General features: G+C 37.4%; 2 protein-coding genes across 2 annotated transcripts; one reads left to right on the top strand and one right to left on the bottom strand.

Moving 5' to 3' along the window:
- Positions 1-3253: 3253 nt before the first annotated feature.
- On the top strand, positions 3254-5762 carry LOC147536893 (acid phosphatase 1-like). Its single transcript, XM_086644439.1, has 3 exons — positions 3254-3929; positions 4338-4547; positions 5425-5762. Exons 1-3 carry the CDS (start codon positions 3499-3501, stop codon positions 5600-5602), a joined length of 819 nt encoding a protein of 272 aa, XP_086500565.1. The 5' UTR covers positions 3254-3498; the 3' UTR covers positions 5603-5762.
- A 3563-nt stretch (positions 5763-9325) lies between these two features.
- On the bottom strand, positions 9326-15588 carry LOC147536892 (uncharacterized). Its single transcript, XM_086641920.1, has 5 exons — positions 14804-15588; positions 13238-14728; positions 13164-13192; positions 12617-13100; positions 9326-12151 (listed from the first exon to the last, which is right to left on the bottom strand). Exons 1-5 carry the CDS (start codon positions 15575-15577, stop codon positions 10157-10159), a joined length of 4773 nt encoding a protein of 1590 aa, XP_086498046.1. The 5' UTR covers positions 15578-15588; the 3' UTR covers positions 9326-10156.
- Positions 15589-17265: the final 1677 nt, after the last annotated feature.

The following is a 17265-nucleotide window of genomic DNA, read 5'->3' as shown; positions in this document are numbered from 1 at the left end:
CGGTCGAAATCTCGATTCTTTTGGACGAAATCTTACACGAAAATCATGTATGTGTGTTTTTACTTCGGTTGGTTGAAAAACCGAAATATTTCGGTCATGTCGACCGAAATTTTTCGAAATTTCATTCCTTGGTTATAAGAAGAATGTATTTACAAAGTGAGAAGCTTATCTTTCGTAAGACAACTAAACATCTTGTAGGGAACCTCATATTATTTCAAAGTTCTTTTAACTCATCTTTTCCAACTCTAACACGAATATTGCTGAATTTTAGGTTAGCGACAACGTAATTATTCGTAATTCGTCGTCTGGAGGCAGATAATAATCAAATGGATGAAATTACTTGGTTATCTTTTCTCAAAAAACAAAACTATTTTTAAAAGCATGCCTTACACAATGGACATAAAATAAAAAAGAAAAGAGAGAGAGAGGTGGCGGCAGTAGTTGCTTGGGCAAGTTTATACAAAGGTTAAGTCCTTTTCGACCCTCAATTTGTGACCAACTCATTGTTTTTGTCCTATAATTGTCTAACAGTTCGTTTTGACCCTAGACGTCAGAAAAAAATTGTATTTTTTTCCAAGAATGATCTTGGGAGCCAAAATGAAACTATTCACAAAAAATTATTAACACAATATCCACATCATCTCCCCTTTTCTCTTCTATTTTATCTTATCTATCTTCCACTTTATCTATGTTGGAAATTAAAAATACTTGCACAAACAAAGAAGAATAAAGAATATATTTAACTTGAATTGATGAAAATAAACTACAAAGACCGGTCTATTTATAGACCCAAATTCTATCCACTAACTAAGTGATGGAGACCATCAAGATGGGCCTCACGGCCGAACTAGTTAGAGGGCCTCATAGCCGAGCCCATTAGGGTTAGAGTTTAGGAGTTTCCATGTTTTAGTATTTCCTACTAAGTCTAGGTTTAGAAGTTTCTATGTTTGAGTATCTTTGATATTTAGGAATCCTAATTTGAGTCTATCCAGAAGTTTCTAAGTTCCTATAAAAGGAAGTCAGGTCTGTCCTTGTTATGAAGATCAGAGAATATTATCAATCGAGTTTATTATTAATCAGGTTTATCGTTTTGTTCTTTACGTTATCAGTTTATTTACGTATTTTATCAGTTTATTTACGTATTTTGTCATTGTTATAATGGTGGATTCCATTACTTTTACGCTTCCGCAACAATCTACATCAGCTGGTATTCAGAGCCTGAAGAATCTGGGAACAGATGAATTTTTTTTCATGGATACATCTCTCCTTGAATGCTGGAAATTTTCTCCACGTTTAGGTTGAGATCCCTTTCGAGATTCTAAACAATTCTACGTTGATCGAAAAGATCAAGAAAAAATTAATAACGTTTCCAAAATTCCTCTCTTCGACGGTCAATACCATATAGATTTTTGGATTCAACAGATGGAGGATTGGTTCATAAATCATGATGTACATGTCGAAGATAAGGTTTTTGTCGTGGAACAACATATGTCCGAAAAAATCTATGAACAATTCAATGTAATGCAATGGAGACTCATAGACGAAGGAAAAAAATTCATAGACGATTGGACGACATTGAAAAGTATCTTCAGGTATGTTTTTCTACCCTTGGATGAACATTTGTCATATGCTGAAACAATGATTGAATCAAGTAGACAGTTCTCCAACGTTACTTTGGTCACCGGGATCGATGATATTGAAGAAGTTCTTGACAAACGGAACAAAATTCTATCAATGACCGAGGAAGAAGACGAAAGTGATTTTCCTTCACGAGACATTAGTACCAAGAAGTTCCTGCTCCCTCTTGTAGGAGTCTCTTTTCTCAAAGAAACAATGAACATAGGTGTAGAAGTTGATGCCCATCACCTGTTCGATATTAGGTTTCTTAGAGTTTATAAATTTCACGAAGATGAACGAGGGAAGATAATTCAAGTTATTATTGAGAAGGACGAAACAAAGAAAGTGATGAAGTGGATGATGAAGTTCATAGTTAATTTTTCCATAGTGAATTATGTGGTGTTCGTGGTCTTCTTCATCAAACTAAAAGACGACGGGAGATGTCGCAATTTGTTAGAAGTTTCTTTCCTACATTTGTTTTTGCGAGATTCTTTGCAATATGAGATTTATGTCAGTGATTTGGTCCATCATTGTCTTCTTCAGATTTTCGCCAACTTTCGTGCAAAGTGGGAATTAAGGATCGCATTGTTAAGTCTCACTTGAGGGCAAGTTCGTTCTCGGACGGGGAGTATGATGGAGGCCATCATCATGGGCCTCACGTTCAAGTCATTGGGCTTCACGGCCGAGTCCATTAGGGTTAGATTTGAGAGTTTCAGGTTTAGAAGTTTTTATGTTTGAGTATCTTTGATATTTAGGAATCCTAGTTTGAGTCTATCTAGAAGTGTCTTAGTTCCTATGAAAGGAAGTCCAGTTTGTCTTGGTCATTCAAATCAGAGAATATTATCAATCGAGTTTATTATGAATCAGGTTTATCGTTTTGTTCTTTACTTTATCAGTTTATTTACGTATTTTATCTGTTTATTTACGTATTTTTATCATTGTTATAATGGTGGATTCCGTTACTTTTACGCTTCCGCAACAATCTACATCACTAAGACCACTACTAACATGATTCCACTAACTCATCCATTAACCCACTAACTCATCCATTAACCCACTAACTTAGTCAACTAAAGAAAATAACTTCCCACTAACTTAACTCTCTAATAACTTAATTATTAAATCAATTTTGAGTTTAAGTAAAATAACATTAAAATTAATACTCTCTACCTCACCCTTCTTCTCCGACCAAAAGTATTTTTATTTTTTATTCTATTTCATCTTCTCTTATATTGTCTTCTTATCTTTTCTCTCTCTTCCTCTCTTCCTTTTCTGCTCTCTCCGGTTGCCAGACTTTCGATAAAAGGATTCCTCTCCTGCACCGGAAATAGTTAGAGAGAGAAAAGAGAGGAAAAAGAAGAAAACAAAGGTAGAAATAAATTTCTTTTATCGAACGTCGATGATCAACGACCTTTTGTCGGAAAAGAAGATTAGGGTGGAGAGAATAGGTGAGAATGTGAATACTGATGTGTTAATATTTTCTGGAGAGTAATTTCATTTTGTACCCCAGGGGTATTTCATGAAAAAATTCAATTTTTTTAATCTTTAAGGCCAAAACGACAAATTAGTCACAAATTGGTGGCCGAAACGGAATTAACCCTTCTTATTTCATCCAAATTTGATTAAATCCCCTATTGGATTGGGATAAGACAAAAGTTCTTAAGAATTCGTTTTCTGTTGGTCAACTGAATCTCTTTCCTCTTTTTTGCTTTACTTGCACACAAACAAAATCACCACGTCTTTCTCTCTCTCTAAAATACTTCCTATCGAAGGAGATTTAGTGTGTTAAAAAGGGATTCGTTTCAAAGAAGAAACGCATTATTCCCTCTTTCAATTTTATACAAATTTCTCAAATTTTGATTTCTTTCTACATTTTCTACCATGAATACTCTTCTCAAGAACTATTTTCTCATCTTCCTTTCTTCTTTCTTTTCAATTATTCTCGCTCACGAGAATCTCGACTCTCAGTTACTCCTACCAAGACCATTAATTCTTGATTACCCAGAAACCCTAGAAACACAAGTGAGTGAATTATTAGATGAAGACCTTGAATTACGTTGTACAAGTTGGAGATTTGAAGCTGAGTCTAATAATCTAACTCCATGGAAAACAATTCCATCTGAATGTGCTGATTATATTAAAGATTATATGATGAGAAAGGGATATAGTATGGATCTTGAACTTGTTTATAAAGAAGCTGGGAGTTATGCAAGGAGTCTTGAATTAGGTCATGATGGTAAAGATATTTGGGTTTTTGATGTTGATGAAACTTTGCTTTCTAATCTTCCTTATTATTCTGATCATGGTTATGGGTAAGAATTGAATTTCTAATGTTATGAGTTGTGGATTTTGTGATAATCTATGATAAAACATTTATCTGCTTAAAAACCTAGGTTTGTAACTAGTTTTGGTAACTTGTAACAAAAATGTCACATCATTTCGCCCAAAAATGTTACTGATGTTCTGACTTAGGGCGAAATGATGTGACCCGAAATGAAAACCCTAGACTTCGTTTAGGTCTGGGGTAGGCTTTGGCTTTTTGCCTTCGGTATCGTTACTCTTTGTAAAACGAGTTTTTAGATCAGGGTTCACTACTATTTGGTAGGGTAAAACGGCTATTGAGAATGAATGTAAACTTAAAAAAGAAAAGGGAATTTGACTCGAATTGGTTTGTAGAGAAAGATAATAGGTTTTTGATTTGTATTTGAATGAAAATGCAGCTTGGAAGTTTTTGATAGCGATGAGTTCGATAAGTGGGTTGCAAAGGCGTCAGCTCCTGCTATAGAATCCAGTTTGAAGTTGTATGAAGAGGTTCAAGGCTTGGGTTTCAAAGTCTTCTTGTTGACTGGACGAAGCGAAAAACAAAGAAGCATTACAGTTGAAAATTTGAAAAATGCAGGATTTCAGAATTGGGACAAGCTTATATTAAGGTTTGAAACTAAACTCATTGAAACTTAATCCGAGTAGTTTAACGTTGCTTCTTAGTTTACTTCTATTGTTAATAGTTTTCTGAGACGAATTATAAACTATAGAATTTAGTGTCTGATGGACTAATTAAACATTTAGAGCCTCAGCATTCATGTCATCCTTGGTGAACAAATTCGTTGTTGGTAAGTGGCAACTTGAGAAATGCAGTTTCGGATGCCATCATCATATTTGTTTGCTTAACTTTTCTTTAAAATGATCCATATTTGCCTATCTCAATGGTTATCCCCTGTGATTACTTTGTTGTTAGATTCCTTTCTTATATCCCCTTAACCCATGCCCACTTCTATCCTTGTTCGAGACTTCAACTTGTAGAATGGTCCTCCTTTGTTCTGGACTGTCTTATATACCACTCCATCTCAGCATTTTTTTAATTTTAGTTTGTTCCTAAATGTGTTGATTGGTGAAGAGAACAAAAGAAATCAAGAACTTCCTCTTGTTCATTTGTCAATTGTACCCTCTTTAAATATTCGACAGTACGTATTTGATCTTCGTTTCATCAAAAAAACATTGAGTTTATTTTTGTACAAAACCAGCTATTTCGGTAACTCCGAAGAGTAAAACTAACATTAAAAAAACTCCTTTAGAAAATATACAGGTTGTTTGCAATCACTGGTTGCGAGGTATGGCGAGTCTCCGTCTAATGGGTTGATGAGGAGTAGGTGGCCTCCCACCTTTGTAGTCTGTTTTGTTTTGTAGTCTACTCCTCAAGTCTACCTAATAATGCAAACTCTTTCTCCCTTCTAGATTTGTTTAAGATTACGTTTTTGAGTTCATTTCGAATGTTTTCATGTCCTAATTTGTATCTCCCAACCGATGCAGAGCTAAAGAGGACCATGGCAAAACTGCAACTTTATACAAGTCAGAGAAAAGAGATGAGATGGTGAAAGGAGGTTACAGGATTCTTGGGAATTCTGGGGATCAATGGAGTGATCTACTCGGGAGTTCTATATCCAGCCGTTCATTCAAGCTTCCAAATCCAATGTACTATATCCCCTGATAGTTGACCTAAAAACTTATGAGCTAACAATAAAAAGAAAGAAATAGAAAACAGAAACTCTTCATCTCTCTCACAAAAGTAATGTACTTTTTTCAAAGTGAAAGTTTTAAACAACCCAAAGTGGTGCAATGTTAATAAATTTAGACATTTAGTACTTCAACTGCGCGATCATTGGTAGCATAGATGAACTGTGTCTGATAACAGATTGAAACAAAAATGTTCCACAAGATAGCTCTCATGCCTTATTTCAGATTTCCACAATCTAACCGAAGAACCGAAGAAAAAAAAAGACTTCGATGATCACTTGGCTCCTTTTACTACACATTTCTATTTGTTTACCTTTGTTCCGAAGTCATTCACTACCTATGGAGGTTGTTGATCTCCTATGCTTCTATTATGTGTTGGGTTGGCAATTTCAAAAATATTTTTCATGTTTGGTGATCCTATGCTTCTAATATGTGTAAGGTCGAAAATGATCCATGAAACCATAATGTATCTGGTTTCCATAGTTCACAACATTCCAATTATCCATGTCGTATAAGATATGCAATATCAGGATGCTCAATGACATTGGATGTCCATATTCGATTTCAAATATTTCATTGAGTATCCCTTGGCCAGCCTTTACCTTTTAATCGAGTCATCATGCAAGCTAGTTAAACTATGGTGCCCATGGTAATAATAACATGCTAGTATTTTTTTTTTTGGGAAATTAGCTACGATCTACGATAGTCATTACAATGACATTGATACATCAAAGATGTGATAAAACACGATAACCACCTAATTTAAACTCTTACAAGAACGGGTCCAAAGTCCAACTAAACTATGACTTAGAGTCCAACTAAACTATGGCTTAGAATCCAACTACATTATTTTATATCTTAATAACCCAAGTTTAAGAAACCATGAACATCTCCTCATCTGGGAATCGAGTCTATGACCTCCAGGGTCTTGGAGCTTATGTCAACATTATCGACTGCTTGGACTACCAATGTTGGCAACATGCTAGTATTTACAACGTGACACAAAAATGGACTAATAAAAGACATAATTCAGTTTTGACCCTCAATTTGTGACCAACTGATGGACCTAAAAAGTTACCTAAATAGGTTTCCACCCGCAAGTATACGGGCGTCAAGTAATAGTTCCGGTAAGACCGGTTCGTTCCTCAGAGACTAAGTTAAATTAATTCTAACCTTAAAACTATTGAGATTTAAAATTGGTTTTGATGGTGATAAAATAGAATTAAAATATAAAACTCAAGAAAAATAAATAAATAAATAAATATTTCGATATTCAGAAAAAAGGGAACCTAGGGTTTTCGAATCCGTTCTCCTAACAATTCTAAGGACAAATTAATTTTGGTCTAATTTGATAGTTCTTTGTATAACTCAGGTTTTCAGTCCATGAACGGTCTAAAAACCCGGAAGATATTATCGTTAAAACAATAAAAACTGTAATAAATTTATTATTAGAATAGTTATTTAAACTTCATCTAAACCCTAGATATAAAAGACTTAGCTACTCATGCTAGAAACGATAAATATTCGAAGTAATAGAAGAAAAAGATGAAAGAAACTTACTTTTCTGCGATTTTCCCACCAAACAGACCCTTAAGGAGTTGATTTCCTTCTGTTTTTCCCGAGAATCTGCCAAACGCACCCTCTGGGAAAACGATTTTCTCGTCTTCCCGGAAATATTTTCCTCTCTGGAAGATAATTTTCTCACCTTCTTCAACCTCCTGTTTCTCTCTTTATCTTTAAGTTTCTTTCTCACTCTTTCTGTAATCTCTCTCTCTCTCTCTTTAATCTCCCTCTCTCTCACTAAGAAGCAGAAAATAACAAAGAGAAATAAAAAATAAACAAGAAAAAACTAAATTGATTAACCTCTCGGTTCTCTCTCTCTCTCTACAAAATCTCTTTGTCTCTCTCTCTAACTTTCTCTCTTCCTCTGTAATCTCTCTCTCTCTCTCACTAAGAAATCAAGATTACAAATCAAAGAAACAAAAAAAGAAATTAAAAACAAATTGAATCAAAGCTCTCGGTTTAGTTTCTCTCTCTACTCCTCCTTCTCTGTTTTTCTTCTCTCTAAACCCTCCTCTTTAGCTCTCTGTTCTCTTCTCTTTTATAGACCAAAACCCAATCGAATCCGTTTTGATCTCTAATTGAACCGAATCCCTCTCTTCTCTCTCTCTCTAAATACATCCAACCGATTCTCTTCATTAACTAAGATCCTTCTCTCTCCTGGATCCAAACAAACTAACACCTTCAATCCCTCTCTTCTGTTTTGATCTTCAGAATATCTCCTTCTCTCTCTCGGGTTTATCTCTCTCTGTTTTCTATTTAAATTTGAAAAGAAACCTGAGAAATAAGAGGAGAGGATAGAGGGAAAGCTTATCACGTTCTGATGAGGAGGGAAACCAAACGGATCCAATGTTTCGCGGCTGGATAAATAAATGTGCAACGGCACTCTTCAGATTAGGCCACGTGTACAGAAGTTAAAGTGACCTTCGGATCCTGGTGGGAGTACCGTATTAACTTACTTCCGGGAGTACTGTAGCGGAAAACCTAAGAAATCCCGTGACCCGTCCCGCACAGCCCAACTGTGTACCGAAAATTCCATCTTTCGTCAGATTGCACGCCACGTGTATTTGATCTGGTCAACTGTCTTTGACCCAAACTTTGACCTTGAATATTTTATTGCTCCGGACTCCGATTTCACTTCCGTTTTCGCCTACGGACTCATCGTGGACTCTACTTTCCATCCGAACACTAATCCTCACCAAGAAGTCAGAGTCAACAAATGACCAAAATGCCCCTAGTCTGTATTCTTTCCGACTTTATCTGTTTTGCACGCGTAACTCTGTAAAAAGGTACCTGAACATAAAAGAGAGTAATTCGTGAGAGTAACTGCTCTAGAGAGACTAACTCGTCTAAATTAAGAGACTCAGATGGGACATTTTCATGTCTCATCAAACATCCCCAAACTTAGATTTTGCTAGTCCTCGAGCAAAACAGAAAAATAAAACTAAACCCATTTCACCACTTTCGTAGGGACCCACGATTGCACTTAGCACGTGCAACAAGCCGTTAAACCTCTAGGCTACCCAAGAGGACGAGTTTTGTCTCGTGAGGGTTTGCAGTGAATATACCCACAAAATTCAAAAATCAAAAATGCAAAAGGGTCTAAATATGATGTGGACTAAAAATGTTTATCCGGTAGATTTTCGAAAGTTAATAGACATGAAATCTAAGTCGACCAAACCATACAAATGCTAAAAAAAATCCTTTCACTAGTATTCAAGACTCGAAGTGCACGTGACCAGCCAATATGAGTATCATTTCGGTTCTGAAAAGACAAGACCTAGATTACCGTCTCGATACATTTCGCCTCGACTCCTGCCTCACGGTCATACACTCAAAAATCAAAGTCACTCAAGAATGGTTCACTCTATGTGTTGGTATGAATATGAAGGAAAACTCAACACACGAAAAAGACGGACTAAAATTCGGTGGACAACTGATCTCAAAGAAGGAAACAACCACTAATATAGGATGGGGAAGCTAACCAACTCTTCTCACCTGATCTACTATCTAACAATGCTTCCTAGAGGTAGATAGACACTAATGAGGATCTGACTAGAACTCCTGAGAACTTGACGTCTTCAAATCTTCAAGAACTACTTCAAGGGATAAACACTCAAACAAAACTACACAAGCATTTTTTTTTTTTTTTTTCTTTTCTTTTTTTTTTTTTTCTTTTTTTTTTTTTTTTTTTTTTTTTTTTTTTTTTTGTCTACTGACTCTGGTAAAACTCAAAATGCATATCATACTTTCTTCACATTATTCTTTCCTTGGGTAATATTCTATTCACTTTGTTTTATGCCTTATTCTCAGGGTTCTAAATGATGAAGTTCCTATCTTCCTATAGTTGACACTGTTTTCAAGTTTCTCAGACTACAAGAGAAGGTTTGCATTCCTGATGACATCCCTAGTGGTTGTAAAATTTGAACTCAAGAGATCAACTGAGTTCTAATGAATATTGCGAGGTTGAGTAGCTCTTCATTCTACTCGGAATTAGCTCCGAAGAGATCACTCAAAACAACAAGAAAGGCTCAGAATCTCACATGGGTTAAGTCTCCACTAATGATCGATTAAGTTCTCTTAGAAAAGTCTACTCTTCACCTATCTAATACTCACATGGCTAGTGCACAGACAACTTCAAGACTCAAAATTCGTGGAAAAACCCTTAGCAAAAGCATAGTACAACCGACTAGACTCTATAACTATTAACAAGCAAAAACAACTAGACTCACGTTTTCTAATCCAAAAATAAAAACTTTTGAACCCTTTTGAATTTTTGAAGTAAGGACTAAAAATTCAATCCCCATCCCCAAACTTAAACCGAACATTGTCCTCAATGTTCTGAAGACTATGCAAAATAACAGGATTAGGGAAAGATGTTACCAGATTCAGAAGTCCTATGCATGGGTTGCCTCCCAGAAAGCGCTAAGTTTAACGTCTTCAGCCAGACGAAACTGATCATAGCAGATCAGTTTTGATAGACAGGATCTTCGATAGGAACGTCCTCTGTATCGGTCAACATCTCTAAAAATGGTTTCAGTCGTTGTCCATTCACTTTGGACACACTACCATTTTTGTCTTCAATGTCAACCGCACCATAAGGATACACAAACTTGACCGTGAAAGGCCCTGTCCATCTAGAACGGAGTTTACCAGGAAATAAATGCAAACGTGTGTTATATAATAAAACTTTCTGACCCGGTGAAAATGTTTTTCTTAAAATAATTTTATCATGCAACATTTTCATCTTATGTTTATATAACCTAGCACTCTCATATGCATCATTTCTCAACTCCTCCAACTCACTGAGTTGCAACTTTCTCTCTCTACCCGCCTTGTCAAGCGAAAAATTCAATTGCTTGATAGCCCAATATGCTCTATGCTCTAACTCAACGGGTAAGTGGCATGCTCTGCCATACACTAGTCTATATGGAGACATTCCAATAGGGGTCTTAAACGCTGTACGGTAAGCCCATAGTGCATCGGTTAGTCGTAAAGACCAATCCTTCCTATTGGTGTTAACCGTTTTCTCCAGAATGCGTTTAATCTCCCTATTCGACACCTCGACTTGACCACTAGTCTGTGGATGATATGGGGTAGACACTTTATGGGTAATACCATATTTATTCATCAAAAGCTTAAACTGCCTATTACAAAAGTGTGTGCCCCCGTCACTAATAATTGCCCGCGGTGTACCAAAACGTGAAAGTATGTTTTCCTTCAAGAAAGTGATCACAACTTTGTGATCATTCGTTTTGCAAGCAACCGCCTCTATCCACTTAGACACATAGTCAACTGCCACTAGGATGTACAGATTTCCAAATGAATTTGGGAAGGGACCCATGAAATCGATGCCCCACACATCGAAGACCTCAACTACCAAAATAGGATTAAGGGGCATCATATTCCTACGTGAAATGCTTCCCAACTTTTGGCATCGTTCACATGCCAAACAATATGCATGGGTATCCTTAAATATAGACGGCCAGTAAAAACCACATTGTAGAATTTTGGCAGCCGTCTTTTTACTACTAAAATGCCCTCCACATGCATGATCATGACAAAAGGAGATGATTTTCAATTGTTCCTCATCAGGAACACATCTCCTAATGATCTGGTCGGGACAATACTTAAACAAGTATGGGTCGTCCCAGAAGAACCGTCTTACCTCAGATAAAAATTTATCACGATCTTGCTTGGTCCAGTGTTTGGGTATTTGACCAGTAGCAAGATAGTTCACTATATCAGCAAACCAAGGTAATCGGGAGACACTAAAGAGTTGCTCATCAGGAAAGCTCTCTCTCATGGGTAACTTGTCTTTGACAGACTCGACTACAAGTCTAGACAAGTGGTCTGCTACTAAATTTTCGGAACCCTTTTTGTCCCGAATCTCTATGTCAAATTCCTGTAGCAGCAGTATCCATCTAATCAGCTTAGGTTTTGCATCCTTTTTAGAAAGGAGATATTTTAATGCAGCATGATCAGAGAATATAATGACCTTAGACCCAACGAGATATGATCTGAACTTCTCTAAGGCATACACTACAGCTAACAACTCTTTTTCAGTGGTAGAGTAGTTTAGCTGTGCATCATTCAACGTCTTACTGGCATAGTATATAACGTGAAGAAGTTTATTCTCACGTTGACCTAACACGACTCCAATAGCATAATCAGATGCATCACACATGATCTCAAATGGAGTACTCCAGTTGGGAGGTTGAACAATAGGGGCGGATGTAAGCATAAGTTTCAGTTTTTCAAAGGCTTCTAGGCAAGGACCATCAAAGACAAATTTGTTCTCTTTTGCCAAAAGATTACAAAGAGGTCTAGATATCTTGCTGAAATCTTTGATAAACCGCCGATAAAATCCAGCATGTCCTAAGAACGATCGAATATCTTTGACCGTTTTAGGGACTGGGAGGCTTTTTATCAACTCAACCTTTGCTTTATCTACTTCAATGCCCTTTTCCGAAATGACATGCCCTAAGACTATTCCTGAGCGAACCATAAAGTGACATTTCTCCCAATTAAGAACTAAGTTCTTCTCTTTGCATCGTACCAACACAAGTGTGAGGTGATGCAGACATTGATCGAATGATGAGCCAAAGACTGAAAAATCATCCATAAAGACCTCGAGAAACCTCTCTACCATATCGGAAAATATGCTCATCATACATCTTTGAAAAGTGGCGGGTGCATTACACAGCCCAAAAGGCATCCGACGATAAGCATAAGTTCCAAATGGACAGGTAAAAGTGGTTTTCTCTTGGTCTTCAGGGGCTATAGGAATCTGATTATAGCCAGAATAGCCATCTAAGAAACAGTAGTAGCTATGCCCAGCTAGTCTCTCTAACATCTGATCAATGAAAGGAAGAGGAAAATGGTCTTTCCTCGTGACCGTGTTCAATTTCCTGTAGTCAACACAAACACGCCACCCAGTGGTCATCCTGGTGGGTATTAACTCATTTGCTTCGTTCTTGACTACAGTAATGCCTGATTTCTTGGGTACAGTTTGAACAGGACTGACCCAAGTACTATCTGAAATAGGGTATATGATACCCGCACCTAATAATTTCAGGACTTCAGCTCTAACTACCTCCTTCATGTGAGGGTTAAGTCTACGTTGCATTTCCCTAGACGGTTTAGCATCTTCCTCTAGATAGATATGGTGCATGCAAACAGAAGGACTTATACCCTTTAAATCTGATATTGACCACCCTAAGGCCTCTTTGTGGTTTCTAAGGACATCTAACAGTCTACTCTCCTGTTCTTTTTCTAACTCAGAAGCAATAATGACAGGTAGAGTTTCAGATGGGCCTAGAAACGAATACTTTAAATTGTCGGGCAAGGGTTTCAATTCTAAGGAAGGTGGTTTTTCTGTGGATGTAGACAACTCTGGGATAGATGGACCACTGAACTCATTGGTCGATGATAGTTGATTTGTCTCTAAAGTTGGCGAGTCAATTGGCTTTGACAAAATGAGGGGTTCAACTTTCGCTTTCCACTTATCAGTATCCAGTAATGCGGTAGAATCCAGCAAAGCATTTACCTCATTGATACTTCCCTCCTCATCAAAGTCTAAGCCAAAATGAGCCAACAGTGTTTCTAAGGGATCCTCAGATAAAGTTTCAGGTAAAGAATCCTGAACAAACATATCTATCAGATTCAACTCGGTAAAATCCTCAACATCATCTGGAAAAAGTCCAGCTTTATAGATGTTCATCTCTACAGTCATGTTTCCAAAAGATAATTTTAAGAGTCCACTCCTACAATATATGACAGCATCTGATGTGGCTAAGAATGGTCGTCCTAAAATGACTGGAATCTGACTCTGGGTATCACGAACAGGGTCGGTATCCAAGATGATGAAATCTACAGGAAAGATGAATTCACCAACTTTTATTAAAACATCTTCCACTATTCCACGTGGTCGTCTAATAGACCGATCCGCCAACTGGAGAACTATAGGAGTGGGTTTTATTTCTCCTAAACCTAACTGTAAGTACACCGAGTAAGGAAGGAGGTTAACACTAGCACCTAGATCTAATAATGCTCGTTCGATCTCATGTTCTCCTATGGTGCATGGTAACGTAGGACTTCCTGGGTCTTTGTACTTAGATGGAAGAGTTTGTTGGATAATAGAACTCACTTGATTAGTCAAGAAGACTTTCTTATGCACGTTCATCTTACGCTTGTGAGTACATATGTCTTTAAGGAATTTAGCGTAAGACGGGATCTGTTTAATGGCATCTAATAATGGAATGTTAATATTAACCTGTTTGAACATTTCCATTATCTCCTCAAACTGAGACTTCTTCTTAGGTTCTACCAGACGCTGAGGATAAGGGGCTCTAGGGACATATGGTTCAGGTACAATGGGCAGGTTTTCAGACTCAGGAGCCTTCACAGGCTCTTTACTAGGGGTACTAGTTGGTAAGGTTGGTGGTTCAGAGTTTTGTTCATTATCTTCGGGAACTCCTACCTTATTGTCAATTGCCCTACCACTTCTAAGGGTGGTTATTGCATTGGCCTGGTCCATTTTACCCTTCGGGTTTGGCTCTGGTTGACTAGGAAATATACCTTGTTCTCTCTGCCTAAGGGCTTCTCTAAGTTGACCTACCTCGGTTCTTAAACTAGTTACAGCTTGGTTGGTCTCTTGTACAGTCTGGTTAGTCTGTTGTAAAGCCTGGTTGGTCTGTTGTATAGCCTGGTTGGTCTGTTGCATAGACTCTCTATGGGTTTTAGCTAGTTGCTTCATGGTTTCCTCTAAAGACTCACTGTTTTGAGAAGGATATTGGGTACTAGATTGACCCTGGTTTTGAGCATAAGGATTCCTAGGAGCATTAAACCCAGGAGGGTTCATTGAACTACTAATCTGGCCCTGACCCTGACCCTTTGACCAAGAAAGATTGGGGTGATTTCTCCAACCCGGATTATAAGTGTTCGAATAAGGATCATATTTCTGACGGTTATCTTGCCTAGAGTTTAGATAAAGAGCATTAGCATGCTCTTTTTCGTCAGGAACAAAAAATAAGGTACACTTATTTCCAGTATGAGATGGGTCTCCACAGACCGAGCACGGAAAAGAGATGGATTCATTTCCAACACTCATGACTTGAGTGGGATCCTCCCTGAATGCTTTAGGCTGACCAAGTTCTAGGGCTTCTATCCTTCTCGTCATGGCGGCGAGTTTAAGATCTGACTCATCAACTCTATAGATGCCAGCTTTATTCGGAGTAGGATTAGCCCTAGTAGGAGGTCCTCTAGAAGTTTCCCATTGCTGGGATTTCTCAGCTAGATCTTCTAGAAAAGCCATGCAATCATCGGCGGATTTATGAGTAAAACCGCCACCACAGAATGATTCTACCATGGATGTAGTTGGGTAATTTAGTCCGTCATAGAGAATCTGGACTAATCTGATTTTTTCAAAACCATGGTGTGGACACTGTAGTAAGATTTCTTTAAATCTCTCAAGATATTTATAGAGAGATTCGTCTTCTTGCTGCACAAAACTGTTAAGACTTTGCCTTAAAGAGGTAGTTTTGTGTTTCGGGAAGAATTTCAGAAGGAATGCACTGCTCAATTCTTCCCATGTAGTAATGGAATGGGGTTGTAAGGCATACAACCAAGATTTTGCTTTCTCCTTCAGTGAGAAAGGGAACAACCTAAGTCTCAATATTTCGTCAGGCATATTGGGGAAATTCATAGTCCCACAGATTTCTTCGAAATCCCTAACATGGTAGTAGGGATTCTCGTTCTCAACCCCACGGAAAACAGGGAGCATTTGAATAGTGCTCGGTTTCAACTCGAATTGAGTCGTGCATTGGGGTAACTGTATGCATGACGGTTGACACGTTCTAGTGGGATTCATGTAATCCCTGAGTGTCATAGGCTGATTTCCTTCCCTGGCTTGGTTTAGATTCTCACCCATAGTGTCACTCAAAGAGAGACTCGCTAAAAGATTACTTAAATGTGTTTCTCTACTGATGAAACGACCTCTCTTATCACGATATCTATTGGGCATACACTAGAGCCCAACGACCAAGGATATTCGAACCAAAGAATCACTACGAGGAACCTATAGGAAAGCAAACACAAACAGTCTGACTCCACCAAGCAACCTAAACAAAATCTAGACAATAGACAGGTTTGTCAGATTCACCCTACAAATCTAGACAGCTCCTACTTCTCCACAACACTTGAACTTTGACTGTTTGTAAAGGTTACTCGACCAGAGTAGTCGGTAGACAATTCTCCAGGAAGACAACCAACGATGAACGTTGTGATAGCCGTCTTCCTTCGGCAAACGTTTCCTCTTCTCGAGGCGGCCTTTTTGACAAGAATTGTTTACAAACTTTCCTCTGAGAATGCCTAGATAAAAGTCAATTTCTCGAGTTGTTTTTGAAGGGTCTTATGAGCTCGATACCTTAGGGGCTGATGTCTAAATAATATTTTAGCTTTTAAGTGAAGTTTGGGTTCGTGAATGTTGTTACCTATGTGGGCAAGAGAACGGTGATGAAATCCGTTTCTTATCTTGTAACTGGGTTAGTGCCCTTACTAGAATGATTACACTAAACAGTCCGATCAAAGCAATTAGGCACACGAATTCACACCAAAAACCCACTGACAGGAGATTCGTGGGTGTTCTAGAAATTTACCTCCCGTTCAAGACGGGCGATGACCTTTGTAGATGACCCGCGAGTGTTCCGAGACTTCTTTTTGGTTTTTTTTTTTTCTTCGGTTACAATTTAGCCCTTTAAATTAGGGTCAAAACTTAAAAAAATAAAACTAGAAAGTCTAAAAAGTCTCTCTCTCACCAAAAAAAAAAAAAAAAAAAAAAATAAAATAAAAAAAAAAATAACAAAAAATGTAAATTCTTCTTCTTGAGCTCCTCTCCTTGTTGCGCCTTCTCCTTTGCTCCTTAGTGTTTTTCTACACCAAAAACGGAAAAGCAAGTAAAAGTGTCCAAAAATATAAACTTACTAAAAAAATAGAAATAAAATTAGATTAAATCTAAACTAAGTCCCCGGCAGCGGCGCCAAAAACTTGATGGACCTAAAAAGTTACCTAAATAGGTTTCCACCCGCAAGTATACGGGCGTCAAGTAATAGTTCCGGTAAGACCGGTTCGTTCCTCAGAGACTAAGTTAAATTAATTCTAACCTTAAAACTATTGAGATTTAAAATTGGTTTTGATGGTGATAAAATAGAATTAAAATATAAAACTCAAGAAAAATAAATAAATAAATAAATATTTCGATATTCAGAAAAAAGGGAACCTAGGGTTTTCGAATCCGTTCTCCTAACAATTCTAAGGACAAATTAATTTTGGTCTAATTTGATAGTTCTTTGTATAACTCAGGTTTTCAGTCCATGAACGGTCTAAAAACCAGGAAGATATTATCGTTAAAACAATAAAAACTGTAATAAATTTATTATTAGAATAGTTATTTAAACTTCATCTAAACCCTAGATATAAAAGACTTAGCTACTCATGCTAGAAACGATAAATATTCGAAGTAATAGAAGAAAAAGATGAAAGAAACTTACTTTTCTACGATTTTCCCACCAAACAGAC

Source organism: Eschscholzia californica, unplaced genomic scaffold (assembly GCF_041429995.1).
Source record: "Eschscholzia californica isolate CP2 unplaced genomic scaffold, dmEscCali1.0.p SCAF_5, whole genome shotgun sequence".
Taxonomy (NCBI): Eukaryota; Viridiplantae; Streptophyta; class Magnoliopsida; order Ranunculales; family Papaveraceae; genus Eschscholzia; species Eschscholzia californica.
The sequence above is the reverse complement of the archived record's forward strand: the minus strand, read 5'-3'. Positions and strand labels throughout refer to the sequence as shown.

What these genes read in the sequence shown, in the direction of transcription:
- LOC147536893 (XM_086644439.1), top strand. Translation starts at nt 3,499, where the DNA reads ATGAATACTCTTCTCAAGAACTATTTTCTCATCTTCCTTTCTTCTTTC. An exon ending in TATTCTGATCATGGTTATGG is followed by an intron (nt 3,930 to 4,337) that starts GTAAGAATTGAA and finishes ATGAAAATGCAG; the next exon opens with CTTGGAAGTTTTTGATAGCG. An exon ending in TGGGACAAGCTTATATTAAG is followed by an intron (nt 4,548 to 5,424) that starts GTTTGAAACTAA and finishes CAACCGATGCAG; the next exon opens with AGCTAAAGAGGACCATGGCA.
- LOC147536892 (XM_086641920.1), bottom strand. Translation starts at nt 15,577, where the DNA reads ATGACACTCAGGGATTACATGAATCCCACTAGAACGTGTCAACCGTCA. An exon ending in AAAGTTGAACCCCTCATTTT is followed by an intron (nt 13,101 to 13,163) that starts GTCAAAGCCAAT and finishes CAATGAGTTCAG; the next exon opens with TGGTCCATCTATCCCAGAGT. An exon ending in GGATGACCACTGGGTGGCGT is followed by an intron (nt 12,152 to 12,616) that starts GTTTGTGTTGAC and finishes ATTTCGGAAAAG; the next exon opens with GGCATTGAAGTAGATAAAGC.